The sequence below is a fragment of the Aquarana catesbeiana genome, linkage group LG07 (assembly GCF_042186555.1).
Source record: "Aquarana catesbeiana isolate 2022-GZ linkage group LG07, ASM4218655v1, whole genome shotgun sequence".
NCBI lineage: Eukaryota > Metazoa > Chordata > Amphibia > Anura > Ranidae > Aquarana > Aquarana catesbeiana.
In genome coordinates, this window is record NC_133330.1 from 345,696,187 (window position 1) to 345,715,052 (window position 18,866).

At 43.5% G+C, this 18,866-nt stretch overlaps 1 protein-coding gene across 1 annotated transcript in view; it reads left to right on the forward strand.

Moving 5' to 3' along the window:
• The window catches only part of AKR1A1 (aldo-keto reductase family 1 member A1), a gene marked incomplete at its 5' end in the record, with an annotated part of 28,858 nt that extends 9,992 nt beyond the window's left edge, over positions 1–18,866 (forward strand). Inside the window, 5 exon segments of the mRNA XM_073593994.1 lie at positions 5,895–6,090; positions 7,987–8,186; positions 10,729–10,801; positions 15,736–15,822; positions 18,678–18,866. Of these exon segments, the coding sequence (XP_073450095.1) occupies positions 5,895–6,090; positions 7,987–8,186; positions 10,729–10,801; positions 15,736–15,822; positions 18,678–18,743 (622 nt within the window).

Sequence of the window (18,866 nt, forward strand, 5' to 3'; positions counted from 1 at the left end):
CCTGCCCCCAAGGAGCTTACAATCTAAAGGTCCCTAGTTCACATTCATACATACATATATTAGGGCCAATATAGACCGGAACCAATTGACCTCCCAGAATGTCTTTGGAGTGTGGTGGGAAGAAGTGAAGGTTTTCTTTAAGAAAGTAATTAACCGGCTCCCGGCTGCTGTATAGTAAAATAACTGGGTGGGACCGCTCTGGTTCTGCGAGGATGACATGAGACTTCTTGCCGCACAGCGCGGGGATCGGTGGTGAGCTGTGTCTCTCTGACAGAGTATCGCCCATCAGGGTAAAGAGCCGATGACGTTGGCTCTTTACTATGTGATCAGCTGTGTCCAGTCAGAGCTGATAAATGTACAAAGTCACCAGCACACCAAGGATCCTCAGATATTGTCCAAAAGCTTTATTTTCAGGAAGATCGCATCACAAGGACAAGTGCAACGTTTCGGAGCCACGCAGGACCCCTTCGTCGGGCATGTGATGACATCACAGCTGATCGCATGCAAACAAATGCTGGAAGGGAGGATGGGGGAGTTGCAGGTCCTGGAAAGCACTAGGCATGGTTGCCAATTCCTCCAGGGTCTCACTGCCTGTATATTGGAGGAAGTGCCGCCATCGCCTCATTTTAAGTGCAATAGTGTTTTTTTTTTTTTTTTATCTCCAGGTGATCCTGTCTGTAACAAATTTCCTGTCCTAGGGTGACAACACTCAATCCCTGTACTTTATCAATGGAGGGGCAGTGTTGTCACCCTAAGACCACAAAACACCCCCCCCCCCTCTCACCATTTAATGCTTATTATTAGTATTATTATACATGATTTATATAACTAATTCTCATTTAACAAAAAAAAAAAACAAATTGCAGTACAATTTCTTTTCCAGAACTGTACTTTATATCAATCCATCATATACAAACTCCAAAAAATGTTTGTGCACCTTGGTATTTTATCTGTTATATGCAAATATTGTATTTGTTTATTTTTTCTTACTTTTATAAAATTTGCATTACCTTGAATACATTTGTATCATTTGAACGGGCTATTGCTTTTATTTTATGTATGTTTGTATTTTGGGTCATATATCAAATAAATAATAATAAAAAAAAATATATAGTGTGTGTGTGTGTGTACACACTATTTATTTCTTTTTATTTTTTTATTATTTATTTGATATATGATCCAAAAAAATTAAAAGCAATAGCCCGTTCAAATGATACAAATGTTCAAGGTAATGCAAATATTATAAAAGTAAGAAACCTTTTTTTGGAGTTTGCCCCCTTACAAAGAAATGAAGGGTCTATAATTTTTATCAGAGGTGTATTTTATATGATAGAGACAGAAGATCAACCAAAAATCCAGAAAAATCACACAATACAAATGTTATAAATGGAGTTGCAGTTCAGTGAGTAAAATAAGTATTTGATCCCCAAACAAAACATGACTTAGTAGTTGGTGGAGAAACCCTTGTTGGTGATCACAGAGGTCAGACGTTTCTTGTAGGTGGTGATCAGTTTCCACACGTCTCAGGAGGGATTTTGGTCCACTCTTCTTTACAGATCTTCTCTTGGCAACTCGAAGTTTCAGCTCCTCCATATATTTTCAATAGAATTAAGGTCTGGATACCGGCTAGGGCACTCCATGACCTTAATGTGCTTTTTCTGGAGACACTCCTTTGTTGCCTTGGTGATATGTTTTGGGTCATTGTCATGCTGGAAGACTCATCCATGACCCATCTTCAGTGTTCTGGATGAGAGAAGAAGTTTCTCCTCCAATGTCTTACAATACATGGTCCCGTCCATTGGCCCCTCAATGTGGAAAAGTCGGCCTGAACCTTTATCAGAGAAACGGCCCCAAATCATCATGTTTCCACCTCCGTGTGTGACTGTAGGGATGATGTGACTGTAGGGATGGTGTGTGACTGTAGGGATGGTGTGTGACTGTAGGGATGGTGTGTGACTGTAGGGATGGTGTGTGACTGTAGGGATGGTGTGTGACTGTAGGGATGACGTGTGACTGTAGGGATGGTGTGTGACTGTAGGGATGACGTGTGACTGTAGGGATGACGTGTGACTGTAGGGATGACGTGTGACTGTAGGGATGACGTGTGACTGTAGGGATGACGTGTGACTGTAGGGATGACGTGTGACTGTAGGGATGGTGTGTGACTGTAGGGATGGTGTGTGACTGTAGGGATGACGTGTGACTGTAGGGATGACGTGTGACTGTAGGGATGGTGTTCTTAGGGTCATAGTCACCATTTTTCTTCCTCCAAACACGGCGAGTCGAGTTGATGCCAAAGAGCTGAATTTTGGTCTCCTCTGACCACAGAACTTTCTCCTTCTCTGAATCATTTAGATGTTGATTGGTAGACTTCAGACGTTCCTCTACATGTGTCTTCCTGAGGAGGAGGACCTTGCGGGGGCTGCAGGATTTCAATCCATGGTGGTGTATTGTGTTACCAATGGTTTGTTTGGTGACTGTGGCCCCAACTGCCTTGAGATCTTTCACAAGCTCCTCCTGTGTAGTTCTGGGCGGATCCCTCACTTTTCTCATGACCATCCTCACCCCATGAGGAGAAATCTTCCACGGAGCTCCAGACTGAGGACGATTGATGGTTATTTTGTATTTCTTCCATTTGTGAATAATCGCTCCAACAGTTGTCTCCTTCTCACCAAGCTTCTTGCTGATGGTCTTGTAGCCCATTCCAGCCTTGTGCAGGTCTACAATCTTCTCCCTGACGTCCTCTGACTGATCTTTGGTCTTCCCCATGATGGTGAGGATTGGATGGAAGAAAGAGATTCTGTGGACAGGTGTCTTTTATACACATAACGAGATGTCGTTAGGAGAACCTTCTTACATTGACAGAACTAATCTGTGTACCACATGAGCACCTACTGTAGTGTCTGTGTATACTCCATATATACCCCCCATATATACTATATACACTCTCTATATACTCCATATATACTATATACTCCATATATACCCCCCATATATACTATATACACTCTCTATATACTCCATATATACTATATATACTCTCTATATACTCCATATATACACCCCATATATACTATATACACTCTCTATATACTCCATATATACTATATACACTCTCTACATACTCCATATATACCCCCCATATATACTATATACACTCTCTATATACTCCATATATACTATATACACTCTCTATATACTCCATATATACTATATACACTCTCTATATACTCCATATATACTATATACACTCTCTATATACTCCATATATACTATATACACTCTCTATATACTCCATATATACTATATACACTCTCTATATACTCCATATATACTATATACACTCTCTATATACTCCATATATATACCACATGAGCACCTACTGTAGCCAGTCTGTGGGGGGGGGCAGAATTATTGTTGGTTGGTAGGGGATTAAATACTTATTTTACTCACTGAACAGCAACTCCATTTATAACATTTGTATTGTGTGATTTTTCTGGATTTTTGGTTGATATTCTGTATCTATCATATAAAATACACCTATGATAAAAATTATAGACCTTCATTTCTTTGTAAGATTGTACACAATCTGCAGGAGAGACAATCATTATTTTCCCCGCTGTATATGTATATATGCACATATTACTGGCTGCTGAGCTACCTTGTAACTTTTTTTCATTTTGTTGTATTGAATGTAATGATGATTGAGTCTAATCCTCTTTATATCACAGAGAGAGTTTGGTATCGGAGTGCAATACAAGCACAGAAAGTTATTGGATCATAAAATTTCTGGCAGGATCAACAACTAGTGTGTTTGTTTTTGTTTTATCAAATAAGTTTGGTAAATCTATTTCAATGGTAAACTCAAAAAAAATGCAGACAGGCGGGATCTTTATTGCAGAAGAGACATGCAATGTCTCTTCTGCAATAAAGTACACTTACCCGCCTATACATAATCCTTGCATGCAGCTCAGTTTACATCCTGGCACACTGATGACTGCACTCCCGCCGGCCAATCAAAACGGCCAAAGACCAGCACTCCAAAGAAACCAGGTAGAAGATGTCGGTGCCAGAAAGAGACCTTGCAGGTATCAGATTGTTGGAACGAAGGTAAGTATGTGAGCCTTTAGTTTCAGCTACTCTAATCCTCTGTACCTTCATTCTATTTACCTGTTACAATGACTGAACAAGGTCCCCCCCATAGAAGTGTAGCGGTCTCCCCGACCTGCAGAGGCCTGCTGGTGACCCCCAAAGTCAGGGAGGGCTGACATTCCTCCTCAGGGTGCAGGTTACTAGGCATAGTGGGTGTAATGCAAGATGGAAAGATGGGCGCCAGTCACTTTTAAAAATGGAAAAAAAAAGTTTTATTTCTCTTAACAGGAACAGGGGAGAGAGGGTTAGGGCACAGGACACCCTTAGGCAAATGCAATAGCAACTAGGCAGACAGCAATACAGTAAAGGGCCTTTAAGCTGAATGCAGAGATCTGTATCTCGTAGCAACTGCTGTCTCCTACGGCAACAAATTCACTCACAGTATCCCACTGTAGATCCTCAAGCTTGGCTCCCAGCTACCTGCTGGACTTCTCTAGCTTTACACACAGCTACCCGCTGTGTTCTTCAAGCTTCAGCCACCGCTACCTGCTGGGTTCCTCAGACTCACCGCTACCCGCTGTACTCCTTCCAGCTTTACTCATTGCTACCCGCTGTACTTCTTCCAGCTTTACTCACTGCTACCCGCTGTACTTCTTCCAGCTTTACTCACCGCTACCCGCTGTACTCCTTCCAGCTTTACTCACCGCTACCCGCTGTACTTCTTCCAGCTTTACTCACCGCTACCCGCTGTACTTCTTCCAGCTTTACTCACCGCTACCCGCTGTACTTCTTCCAGCTTTACTCACCGCTACCCGCTGTACTTCTTCCAGCTTTACTCACCGCTACCCGCTGTACTTCTTCCAGCTTTACTCACCGCTACCCGCTGTACTTCTTCCAGCTTTACTCACCGCTACCCGCTGTACTTCTTCCAGCTTTACTCACCGCTACCCGCTGTACTTCTTCCAGCTTTACTCACCGCTACCCGCTGTACTTCTTCCAGCTTTACTCACCGCTACCCGCTGTACTTCTTCCAGCTTTACTCACCGCTACCCGCTGTACTTCTTCCAGCTTTACTCACCGCTACCCGCTGTACTTCTTCCAGCTTTACTCACCGCTACCCGCTGTACTTCTTCCAGCTTTACTCACCGCTACCCGCTGTACTCCTTCCAGCTTTACTCACCGCTACCCGCTGTACTCCTTCCAGCTTTACTCACCGCTACCCGCTGTACTCTTTCAAAACTACATCCCTTTGACACCTGCTGCCGGCAACAAGTGGTTAACTCTCTGGCAAGTTCTTCTCCTATGCCTCCTGGCAATGATCAGGCTCCCCTCAGGCTGAGCTCCGTTACACGTGGTTAGGCCTCAGGCCTACACCTCTGCTGCTGCTCCACACACACACCCACCCAGGCTGCAGCCCAGGTGGAATGAACCCAGATCACCTGACTCTCTCCAAATAAATAGACTATCTCAGCGGCCAAAGAAACTCCTTCTGATTGGCTGAGAATAGCATATTCACTAATAACCTGAATTCACTGTAATCCTATCATTTGAAAAGTCAAAGGTAACAGTGCCCCCTATTGACAAAAGAGTAATCGCAGTTAAAATCAAGATTAGGAGAAACCCATTTGATCAAAGACTTCAAATTAGCCAGGCTAGTTACCACCTAGCACAACTAAATTTACTATCAGCCCTGTTTGGGGCAAGGGTGCTACAGAAGTATTCAATCAAACCTGGTATACCCAGCTCGGCGAGGGGACAGGTGTTTTTTACCTGCCGGTAACATGAATATTTTTGTGTCTTAGGAGAGGAGACAACATCTTCCCTCAGAGCATGAACGGGTCTCTGCAGTACGACTTCACCGACTACAGGGACACATGGAAAGCCATGGAGAAGCTGGTGGAGAAAGGTCTGACCAAGGCAATCGGCTTATCCAACTTCAACAAGAGACAGATTGACGATATTCTCAGCGTTGCCACCATAAAGCCGGCTGTGCTGCAGGTAGGAAAGCTGGCTGGATCCACTGTCCAAACTTGCACCAACCGGCTTTTGTATAAAAGATTATAGTAGTGTTGTCTTCTTCTGTTTCCAGTCTTCTCTTTATATTATTAAACATAAGGGGACTATTTATAAAAAATTCAAGGTACGAATGTCACAAGCATTCACACAGCGGTCACAAGTAATCCCCATATTATGTTTAATATTTTCTATGGTCATCGGCTACATCTAGTGGCCATAAAGGGATGTTTTCCTAAAATGCCTCGGTCGGGAAAATACCGGCTTATGGCCACCAGATGGAGCTGACGATCAAAGGAGACTGTGCAAATATTTGTGGCAGCCATACAGCAAACTTAGACCCCTAAGTCATACAGAATACTTTATTAATTCCAAAGGGAAATTGGGAAATTGTTACGACACAGACACACTCAGCAAAGACAACACAAGATCACAACAATAGACTGAACAAGATGCAAAAACACAACTATATTACCAATAACAGCCATTAACGCCAAATAACGAAATTAAAACTACACATAAAACATCCATACAAATAAAATACAACATAGAATAAATAACACAGATATAAATAACAGGCAAACTACCAAATACAAATAATGCACCGCTTTCTCTACCACCACCCCAGATAATAACCAACACAATGCCAACATACTAAAAACAACACAAAATCCTGATCATAAATGACCAGTATTAAATCTTCACCTCCAGTCCTGACAGAAAAGAAATGTATATCTTGATCGCCACAGGCAAAAACGATTTCCTGTGGTGCATTGTGGGTATAACAATCTGTCACTGATGGTCCTCCGCAGACTGACCAGCGTATTGTGGAGCGGGTGGGAGGAGTTGTCCGAGACAGAAGAACATTCTCCTCTCCAACATTGTTGTAAAAGATTCCAATCCAACAACATCACAGGCCTTGCAAATCCGTTTGTTGAGTCTGTTGGTGTTGGACACCCTAAGCCTGCTTCCCCAGCATGCCGCCGCATATGGGAGAGGGCTGGCCGCCGCATATGGGAGAGGGCTGGCCGCCGCATATGCATCCCGGGAGTGCACCCCTACTTGTTCAAGGGTTTGTTTGTTTTTTCACCCCGGCTTTTCCGTAGACTTCCCACCACTTGCATTTATTAGTGATCTGGAAACCCCTAATTGTGATGCAGAGGGAACATTCCCAGACACACCCACTGCTTGAAATAATTCTCCCCTGTCATGGACCAAGGTCCCTATCCTCTGTCCAGAAGGAAAGTCCTGGTGATTGCAGATCTATACCTGAGGGTGGAGGTAACAGAAGGTACTGTTGAAGGAGTGTAGCAGACCAACCAACCATAGAGAGACTGTGCAGAGACACAAAAGTCATTGAGGTACACGGGGGGCTCCGAAGACACGGGGGGCTCCGAAGACACGGGGGGCTCCGAAGACACGGGGGGCTCCGAAGACACGGGGGGCTCCGAAGACACGGGGGGCTCCGAAGACACAGGGGGCTGCAGTTGGAGTTGCACTGCATGTCATTTTCCTCTTTGGTCTTCTGTCTGCAATAGGGGATTGTGAACAATGCAGATAGCAGTGCTGACGTCAATGCCCAGGGCTGTGCTCAGGGGGCGGGGCCTTGACACCCTGCACTCAGTCTGTCCTCAGTCCTCCAGGTTGAGTGACACCGGGTGACATTTAACCCGGAAGACTGAGGACATCTTGTGGGGAAAAAGCGGTACTGTAGAGGACATACAAATTGAAGGTGAGTTATTTGTTTTTTTGTTTTAGTTTTTTTAACCTCCATGGAGAAACCTAAATAGTTATCCTGGAGTTGGGTTTTAAATGAAGTTGAGGGAGGCAGGGATATTAAATGGTGATTTTGTTTAAGTGTTTTACCTTCCCGGATTGTAGGTGGAGTGTCACCCATACCTGGCTCAGAACGAGCTCATCGCTCACTGTCGGGCCAATGGACTGGTCGTTACAGGTTACAGTCCTCTGGGATCTCCGGACCGCAGCTGGAGAAAACCAGAAGACCCGGTCCTGCTGGAGGAACCCAGTATCCTGGAGATGGCTAAGAAATACGAAAAATCCGAAGCCCAGATTCTTCTCAGGTATTTGTAGACCCTCAATGGCCTGACTGGTAGATACACTCCGGTAACAATGTACTCAACACTTACAGCTTCTGTCATAGTCCAGTGCAGAGAACAGCAGAGGCCAGACTTACAGCAACCAATCAGAAACCAGTATTCAATAGTTTAAGAGGGGCAGATAAATTGGATAACTGGTTGTTCGACTTTTGCCTGATGCCCAACTGCGTACCCCCAGGTGATATCTATAGAAAGACAGGAAGTAGTAAAAGTTTTTGGAGTGTATTTCCAGCTAGATTTATTATTCTAGAATGATGCACTTGTGTTGTGAGAGAAGAATAGTTAGGACCCATTTACACCACAGTGCACATACCACGCGCAAAAACCTCTGGCTTTTAATAAACAGACCTTTTCCTGTCCAGGGATCCATTGCCCTCCTCACGCGATCCGTTTCTTCGCCGGTGTTCCGACAGCAGTATATTAACTGTTGGCAGCCGGCTGTGACTCCTTATGGCTTCACACTGCGCATGCACGAGCCACGCTGAATGGTTCCCGCAGCTGTCTGGGACCTGTGATGCGTCCCCAGTGTTCATTTTTTACGTCAAATTGCGATTTAGTTTTTACTAAAAAGCCTTCTGACTAAAATGCTATTTTAGTTTTAGTCCTATTTTAGTCATCTAAATTGTTTAACCCCTTCAATACAGGGCACTCCCCCCCCCCCCCCCCTTCCTGCCCAGGTCAATTTTCAGCTTAAAAAGAAGAAGCAAAAAATACTCTTGCGCACAGGTGTACTGGCTAAAAAGTCCCAAGGGTTCAAGAAGGACTATGGATTTCGGCCTTGCTGCTCTCAAGGCTCTGATGAAGGGTAACCTTCGAAACGCGTTAGCCAGCAGTAGTCCGTATGCCTCCTTCCTGGGACCTGGAAAACTGCTACCACTGGAATAATTGCCTCTGTGCCATATATTATGCGATTTTTTTTTTTCTTCGACCTTTGTGAGTAGTTTTTATCTTGTTTTTAATTAATAAATCTGTCAAGGATAATGCACTAGGCTGGTGCGCTCTTTTTCTTCTCTTCAATTTTCAGCTTTCAGCGCTGTCACACTTTGACAATTGTCCGGTCATGTAACCAGTGTTAATTTTGTCGACTAAAACGACTAAAGCATTTTAGTCGACTAAAATACGACTAAAACAACTGAGATGACTAAAATACGACTAAAACTAAATTGCCATTTTAGTCAAAGGACTAAGACCAAAACTAAATTGACTTCAAAATGAACACTGGTCTGTAGTGCATGTTCATACCTCAATACCATAATAAATAACATATTAGATTTTTCTCTCCAGCAGTATATAATCTCAAGTTGTAAAGCGCTACGTAAACTGTTGGCGCTATATAAATCCTGTATAATAATAATAATATGAGTTTGGAAATTGTAGAGAAATGTTAACTAATGCATTACAATTTAATTACACCCATTAGATTTTAGGCGACTAAAATGAGTTTTAGTCGACTAAAACAATTGCAGAAGACTAAAATGGGACTAAAACTGAAATGCCATTTTAGTCCTAAGACTAAAACTAAATCAAAATTTGCTGCCAAAATTAACACTGCGTGTAACACTGTACACATGACATTTTTATTTTCTTCCCACAAATAGAGCTTTCTTTTGCTGGTATTTCATCACCTCTGGGAGGGTTTTTATTTTTTTGCGCTCCAAATAAAAAAAAAAAGACCAAAAATTTTGGAAAAAAAAAAAGTTTTTCTTTGTTACAAAACTTTGTAAATAAGTATGTTTTCTCCTTCACTGATGAGGCACTGATATGCAGCACTGATGGGTGGCGCTGATGGGCATCCCTGTTGGTCTGAAGTGGGCATTCTCGATGGGACTAAAATAGTGTTAATTTACTAGATGAAAATATGTCTACGAAATGAACACCGTGTGTCCCAGAAGGTTGCGGGCAGGGAGGAGGGGAAGAGAACCTTTTGTTGGATACGCTGCAGCGATACGACTGGAAGTGCCGGCAGGTACCTTTCTAGACCAGGTACACCCTCCCAACCCCCCCCCCCCCCCCAAAAAAAGCACACTAATGCAGCAGGTTGTTCTGAGCTGAGGCCATAGGACATCGATTATTAGGTGCTGCACAAACTACTGTGCTAAATAAATCAAGAATAATAATAATTTTGATAATCCTAAAAACCGCACAGAAAACACGCGTCACTTTGCGGCGCCAATATTAATAGCACCCAAAAGGGTACAAGCAATGCGCGAAGCTCAACGCCAAAAAGGTACGTGAGCTGCTCTGGTGCATGAAGAACAGATGAAATGAATGGGCTGCCCTATACATGTAGTGTGAAAACTCACAACAAAAAAGTGCGTTCACGAGACGCTAGGTGTGAGTCTAACCTTAATGATTAATTATTCACATTGGGCGTGTTGTGTGCAATAAATATTAAAATAAAATGCTACAGATTCACTTTAAATGTATAAAATTGATGTTTTGTTTTCACATTGAACGATGTGATTGGTCACTAAATATCGGCTAAACATTTTATGTATCTTTCCAGGTGGCAGGTGCAGCGGAAAGTGGTCACTATTCCAAAAAGTGTCACCCCCTCCAGGATCCTCCAGAACCTGCAGGTAACGCGGCTGAACAGACAGCATTCTATACACAACAAATGTCCGTGCAGAGTACGGCCCATCCTTTCTAATGAAGTCTAAACCCGAGAAGAAAAATGTTCTATATTTCTGCTCACCTGTCCAGGACCAAGAATTGTGGTGTAGAGCCGACCCTCCTGTAGGGGGCCCAGGAACCTCTAGACCCATGCATCGTAATCTCACGGGCCGTGGCTCCCATCGATTCATAAAACCTTCCCGGGGCCCATCAGTTCAGCAGAAGAGGCCGGGAACAGGGAGGGGACTCGAGGTCAGGAGCAGGTGGGGTAATCCTTAGTTTGGCGGCTCCAACCAATTAATATAAAGTTGCAGCCACTACCTCTATCAATCCGCAGGGGCTGCAGCTCTGCATCTCTCCTTACATGTGGTGGTTGCATCAGCTTTCTTTTCTTTTTTTTAGACTTTTTCCTTTATTTTCATCTGGTGATCCTGCCAGTAACACACTTCCTGTCCTAGGCTGACAACGCTGTACTGTGCAGAGGAGTAGCATTGTCACCCTAGGGAAGGACTACAGAACACCACCTCTCTCCCCTCCCTCTCCTTTCCCACCTCTCTCCACTCCCTCTTCTTTCTCGCCTCCTTTCCCACCTCGCCTCCTTTCCCACCTCGCCTCCTTTCCCACCTCGCCTCCTCTCCTCCTCTCCTTTCCCGCCTCCTCTCCTCCTCTCCTTTCCCGCCTCCTCTCCTCTCCTCCTCTCCTCTCCTCCTCTCCTCTCCTCATCATTTGCCTATATTCCAGTTTGAGCTGGTTCCATGACCCAGGTTTCAAGGTGGCTCCTTCCTCTTGCAGCATCCTATGGGGCCACCCTTGCGTGCCGGGACTAGAGTTGTCTCCCTACATTGTGTGCATGAATACAAACGCACAGCTACCATAGCCCAGGATAAGGCACTTCCTCCTCCTCCTCCTTCCTTCCCCAAGCTAAAAGTCTTGCTGGAGACTGCACTGTCCACTGTTAATGCTTTCCTGGAAGTTCAGGAAAGCAGCACGGAGAGAGCAGGAACCAGCAGCATAAAAGCTGTACAGCAAGTGCTGGGGTGAGAGATTTACTAAAATGTTTACTAGGGAGTGTTTATTCTATAGTGCTCAATGAGTTCAACTAAAACACGCACAAGGTTTAATATTCCTTTTAATGAGCAGATAATAAAAAAAGCTTCAAATTGTATATTTATCAGACCAAAGGGCGGTAAATAAGAGAAGTTCATTGTTATTGAAACTGCACTTTTGTGGTACAGAGGGGAAAATGATTGTCTCCCCTGCAGATTGTGTAAGTTTTGCCCCCTTACATAGAAATGAAGGGTCTATAATTTTTATCATAGGTGTATTTTATATGATAGAGACAGAATATCAACCAAAAATCCAGAAAAAACACACAATACAAATGTTATAAATGGAGTTGCAGTTCAGTGAGTAAAATAAGTATTTGATCCCCTTCACAAAACATGACTTAGTGGTTGGTGGAGAAACCCTTGTTGGTGATCACAGAGGTCAGACGTTTCTTGTAGGTGGTGACCAGGTTTGCACACATCTCAGGAGGGATTTTGTCTTCTTTACAGATCTTCTCTAAATCCTGAAGGTCTCTTGACAACTCGAAGTTTCAGCTCCTCCATACATTTTCTATAGGATTAAGGTCTGGAGACTGGCTGGGCCACTCCATGACCTTCATGTGCTTCTTCTTGAGCCCCTCCCTTGTTGGCTTGGTGGTATGTTTTGGATCATTGTCATGCTGGAAGACCCATCCATGACCCATCTTCAGTGTTCTGGATGAGGGAAGAAGGTTCTCCTCCAAGATCTTACAATACATGGCCCCGTCCATTGGCCCCTCAATGCGGCAAAGTCGGCCTGAACCTTTATCAGAGAAACAGCTCCAAATCATCATGTTTCCACCTCCGTGTGTGACTATAGGGATGATGTGACGGTAGGGATGATGTGACGGTAGGGATGATGTGACTGTAGGGATGATGTGACTGTAGGGATGATGTGTGACTGTAGGGATGATGTGTGACTGTAGGGATGATGTGTGACTGTAGGGATGGGGTGTGACTGTAGGGATGGGGTGTGACTGTAGGGATGATGTGACTGTAGGGATGATGTGACTGTAGGGATGATGTGTGACTGTAGGGATGATGTGTGACTGTAGGGATGATGTGTGACTGTAGGGATGATGTGTGACTGTAGGGATGATGTGTGACTGTAGGGATGGGGTGTGACTGTAGGGATGGGGTGTGACTGTAGGGATGGTGTGTGACTGTAGGGATGGTGTGTGACTGTAGGGATGGTGTTCTTAGGGTCATAGTCACCATTTTTCTTCCTCCAAACATGGCGAGTCGAGTTAATGCCAAAGATCTGAATTTTGGTCTCATCTGACCACAGAACTTTCTCCCAATCCTTCTCTGAATCATTTAGATGTTGATTGGTAGACTTCAGACGTTCCTCTACATGTGTCTTCCTGAGGAGGGGGACCTTGCGGGGGCTGCAGGATTTCAATCCATGGTGGTGTATTGTGTTACCAATGGTTTGTTTGGTGACTGAGGTCCCAACTACATTGAGATCCTTCACAAGCTCCTCCCATGTAGTTCTGGGCGGATCCCTCACTTTTCTCATGACCATCCTCACCCCATGAGGAGAAATCTTCCATGGAGCTCCAGACTGAGGGCGATTGATGGTTATTTTGTATTTCTTCCATTTGTGAATAATCGCTCCAACAGTTGTCTCCTTCTCACCAAGCTTCTTGCTGATGGTCTTGTAGCCCATTCCAGCCTTGTGCAGGTCTACAATCTTCTCCCTGACGTCCTCTGACAGATCTTTGGTCTTCCCCATGATGGTGAGGATTGAATGGAAGAAATATATATATATATACTCCATATATACTATATACATTCTCTATATACTCCATATATATATATATATATATATATATACCACATGAGCACCTTCTGTAGCCAGTCTGTGGGGGGCAGAATTATTGTTGGTTGGGGATCAAATACTTATTTTACTATATTTATAACATTTGTATTGTGATTTTTCTGGATTTTTGGTTGATATTCTGTCTCTATCATATAAAATACACCTATGATAAAAATTATAGACCCTTCATTTCTATGTAAGGGGGCAAAACTTACACAATCTGCAGGTTGGACAATCGTTATTCTCTCCATTGTATGTACAAATATAGTTGCATAGGTAGTCTAGTTGAAAAAAGTCCATCCAGTTCAACCTATAAAGGGGGGGGGGGATGTTTTTATTTATTTTTTTACATTTCAGATTTACCTTTTTAATTGCTGCATTTTATGTTATGGCAACAAATAGTGAAAATGTAAACTGCAGTAAAAGGGGGGGGGGGGTATAACAATTCCACAGTTGTGTTGCTGATATTCTAAATCAGTTCTGTATGTCGGAGGATCTGCCCGGCGCTCTCACATCATCTGCTAATTAGAAGGTTCAGGGTTGTCGTGGCTCCACCTGGTGTATAAAGTGTCTAAGCCCCGCCCACACACCTGTAGGGAGGCGGGTTCTCTTTGTTTAGGATATAAAAGGGGGGGGGGGGCTGGCAGACATAAGGAGATGGATTTTAGTTTGCTGTGACTCTTCATCAGTTGTGTTATACAATGAAAGTATGATATATATAATCCCTGTTAATATATTGTCTTTGTGTGCAGTAAAAAAAGGAAAGAGGATCCCCCTTCGTTGGGACTTTGTAGGCAACAACCACACATGAATAGATTAGCGAATATATTTATTGTTTGCACATAAAATCGTTTGATCATTAAAAAAAACATAATAAAAAATAACGAAAAAAAGGAAAAGACAAAACATGACAGATTACATAGTTAGCATGACGTATTATAAAAATACTCTCCGGTACCCAGTAAAAAAAAAAATAAAAAAAATTTCACTTATATATTCTTTTCTTTTTAATAAGGTAAAATTAAATACTTCATCAGAATATTTCATATCAGCCCACAGGTCATGAGATCCGGGGAGATCAGATTACATACACAATGATTTAGGGGCGGGGCAAACCTTTTTGCCAATATGAATGCAGGCAGTGGTGACCTCTTCTCCTTTGTAATATTATGGGAAAAGGGGGGGGGGAGTCGAGCATGCTTTGCTAACTGTACATCCCATATTTTTCGTCTCATTTTACACTAGCAGTTGGGGGTTGGTAAAACATCACATATCATAGTTGAGCAGCATTTTTATCGCCCCCCCCCCAACTTCTCCCTCTTTTAGCTGGAAAGGCAGCGGCCAGGGAAGCGCACGGCACGGATGTGATTCTTTGTTTCATGGCCGTCGCAGGAATTATACCCCCTGCAGGGGCTTCTGCTTGCTGCATACGACCCCCATCCCCCTGCAAATGAACGGAGCCGCGCTGAAACCGCCTTGCAGTCATGCGAAATGCATGGGGGTCACGGCGCAGAGGTGCGGCATTTAGGGGGTTAAAACAGGTGGTGAGGAGGTGATACAACACCTCAGTCTGCCAAATTCTTGCTGAATTTTTTAAAAATTTTTAACGTAGATCGCTCTTCACAGAGCAACACTAATGTACACCAACCCTTAAAGTGTAGGCATAGCCAAACCACCCCCCCCCCCTTTTTTTTTTTTTTTTTTTTTTTCTTTTTAGTGCCTGTGCCCACTTTGGGATATCTTCCTTTATTTCCTGTCAAAGAGATTGAACAGGAAAGTTAAAAGGAAATTTTATATAAATATTTGTAATTTAAGAAAAACTTTCAAAATGCACAAAAAATACAGGAAAAAAAAAAAAGCATAAAAAGATTAAAAATAGTAAATGGATAACCTGTCATTTTCCCTTTAGAGGTTGTTTGCTGCCCCCCTCCCCCTCCCATCATGTAGAATTGCTGAACCTTCACTCCATTGATGGAACATTTTTTTTCTTTAGGTGTTTGATTTCTGTCTGACGGAGGAGGAGATGAAGCAAATTGGAAGTCTGAACAAAGGATGGAGATACATCATCCCATTAATAACGGTAAATTACCACAAGTGCCGAGCAAAGCTTGAAACAGGTTTTTGGAAAAAAAAAAAAAAAAAAATCAAATGAAAGCTGAACATATTGTACGTGACGGGGGCACTTTAAAGGGGCAAAAATTCTCTTCTAAAAAACTTTTAATTAACCACTTGCCTACCAGGCCAATTCTGACATTTCTCTTCTACATGTAAAAATCATCATTGTTTGTAATTTTTCTAGCAAAAAAAAAAATAGAACCCTTTATCAGAGACCCTAGGGAACATAATGGCGGTTGTTGCAACTTTTTATCTTGCACAGTATTTCCACAGCAATTTTTCACGTGGTGTTTTTTTGTTTTTTTCAAAAAAAAAAAAAGTTTCATGCTTCTAAAAAAAAAAAAAAAACAGTAAAGTTAGCTCAATTATTTTTGCATAATGTGAAAGATGATGTTACGCCGAGTAAACAGATACCCAACATGTCACGCACCAAAAAATTGCGCACGCTCGTGGAATGGAGCCATATTTCGGTACTTAAAAATCTCTATAGGTGACATTTTAAGATTTTTTTACAGGTTACCAGTTTAGAGTTACAGAAGTGGTCTAGGGCTGGAATTATTGCTCTCGCTGTAACATTCGCGTTGATACCTCACATGTGTGGTTTGATCACCGTTTACATATGTGGGTGCGACTTGCGTATGCATTTTATTCTGCATGCGAGCTCACAGGGACAAGGGTACTTTAATTTTTTATTATTTACTTACTATATTTTCTATTTTTTATTATTATATTTACTATATTTTTACTTTTATTTTTCTAGTTTGACACTTTTTTTTTTTTTTTTTTTTATCACTTTTATTCCTATTATAAGGAATGTAAACATCCCTTGTAATAGGAATAAGCATGACAGGACCTCTTTACGGTGAGATCTGAGGTCAATAAGACCCCACATCTCACCTCTAGGCTGGGAAGCCAGAAATCAAAAAAAAAAAAAAATCTCAGCTTCCCCGCCAAGGCGGTGCCATTTTTTTCGAATGCCAAGGCCGGGTGTGACGTCATAACATCGCGCCCGACCTCCGAATGATCATAGAGACTCTGGGAACCATCTGGCCCGCCGGAAATATCTATGGTCAGCATCCAGGGCCGGTGGATCCCTTCTCCGGTTCGCTGATGGCAGGGGTGAGCCAGGAGAAGCACCTGCAGGGGGGGGGGGACGTCCCCTCTCACCGCCGTAAGAACGTTCAAGTGGCTGAACAGCCACTATGATCATTCTTGTGGTGAACGGAATCGCCGGCTCTAAAAGAGGATCTCTGAATGATGTTTGTAGCTGCACCCGCCATTCACATATCACCGCTCGAGGTCAAGGACGTCGTATGACACGCGGCGGGCGGGAAACGGTTTTTAACAGCTTGCCGACCGCCGGCCGTCAATTGACGGCCAGGCGGCGCAGCTCTCGTTGCGGGCGGACGTCATATGACGTTCTCGCTTTCCTAGGCCACCAGGGGGCGCGCGCGCCCGCCGTGTCACTAGGCACCCGGTGCGCGTGCCCGGCGGCCGCGATGTCCGCCGGGCACCCGCGATTACCGGTAACACAGCAGGACCATGGATCTGTGTGTGTAAACACACAGATCCACGGTCCTGTCAGAGGAGAGGAGACCGATGGTGTGTTCCCAGTACAGGGGAACACCGATCGGTCTCCTCCCCTAGTGAGTCCCCGCCCCCTACAGTTAGAATCACTCCCTAGCAGCACAGTTAACCCCTCGATCACTACCTAGTGTTAAACCCTTCACTGCCTGTCACATTTATACAGTAATCAATGCATTTTTATAGCACGGATCGCCGTATAAATGTGAATGGTCCCAAATATGTGTCAAAAGTGTCCGATGTGTCCGCCGCAATATCGCAGTCACGATAAAAATCGCAGATCGCCGCCATTACCAGTAAAAAAATTTAAAAAAATAAAAATGTTATAAAACTATCCCCTATTTTGTAGACGCTATAACGTTTGCGCAAACCAATCTATATACGCTTATTGTGATTTTTTTTTTTTTTTTTTTTACCAAAAACATGTACAAGAATACATATCGGCCTAAACTGAGAAAAAATTTGTTTTCAAAGAAAAAAAATTGGATATTTATTATCGCAAAAGGTAAAAATTATTGTGTTTTTTTTAAAACTTGTCACTCTTCTTTTGTTTATAGCGCAAAAAATAAAAACCGCAGAGGTGATCAAATACCACTAAAAGAAAGCTCTATTTGTGGGGAACAAATGATAACAATTTCATTTGGGTACAGTGTCGTATGACCGCGCAATTGTCATTCAAAGTGCGACAGCGCTGAAAGCTGAAAAATGGCTTGGGCAGGAAGGGGGCGAAAATGCCCGGTATTGAGGTGGTTAAAGCCCAAAATCCACCAAAACTTTTCTGTTTGCCGGGGAGAGATTTCACCTCATTTCCTGTTGCAGTGACTACACAGGAAGTGAGGAGATTCCCCCCCCCCCCCCCCAGTGGGGACATAGATGGCTACAATAGCAGAGCAGTGACTTTTCTGCTTTCCATACTGATGGATTTCTAAGAACAAATCCCTCACTGTTCACACTGCTGTCTCTCACACACCAGCAATAATTCAGTATTTCTTTCTTGTCTTTCGGGGGACCCAGGAAGTCTTAAAGAGTAACTCCACTTTGCTGAGAACCCCCTGCCCTCAACATCAGGGGGATGCTTTGAGGCGGGGGATCTGCATCACCACCACCACCACATTGGCACAAAAGAGCTTTCTCCTGTAGGGGGCAGTATAACCCTTGGTTGCCTATTATCCATAATGTGATGACATTAGAACGTCAGGAATGTCCCTTTTAATGTCTGTTCTGTGTTTTTTGTAGGTGGACGGAAAGTCGGTTCCCAGAGACGCCACTCACCCCATGTATCCGTTCAATGATCCCTACTAATCCCAACTGGGAGGATGCAAACCAGAGTCACCCCCCCCCGTGCCTTCCACACTCCCTCTGCACTCCCAGAAGCCTTTGCTGTTTCTGTATTTCACTTTGTGCCTATTACAGCTTTGTCCTCCG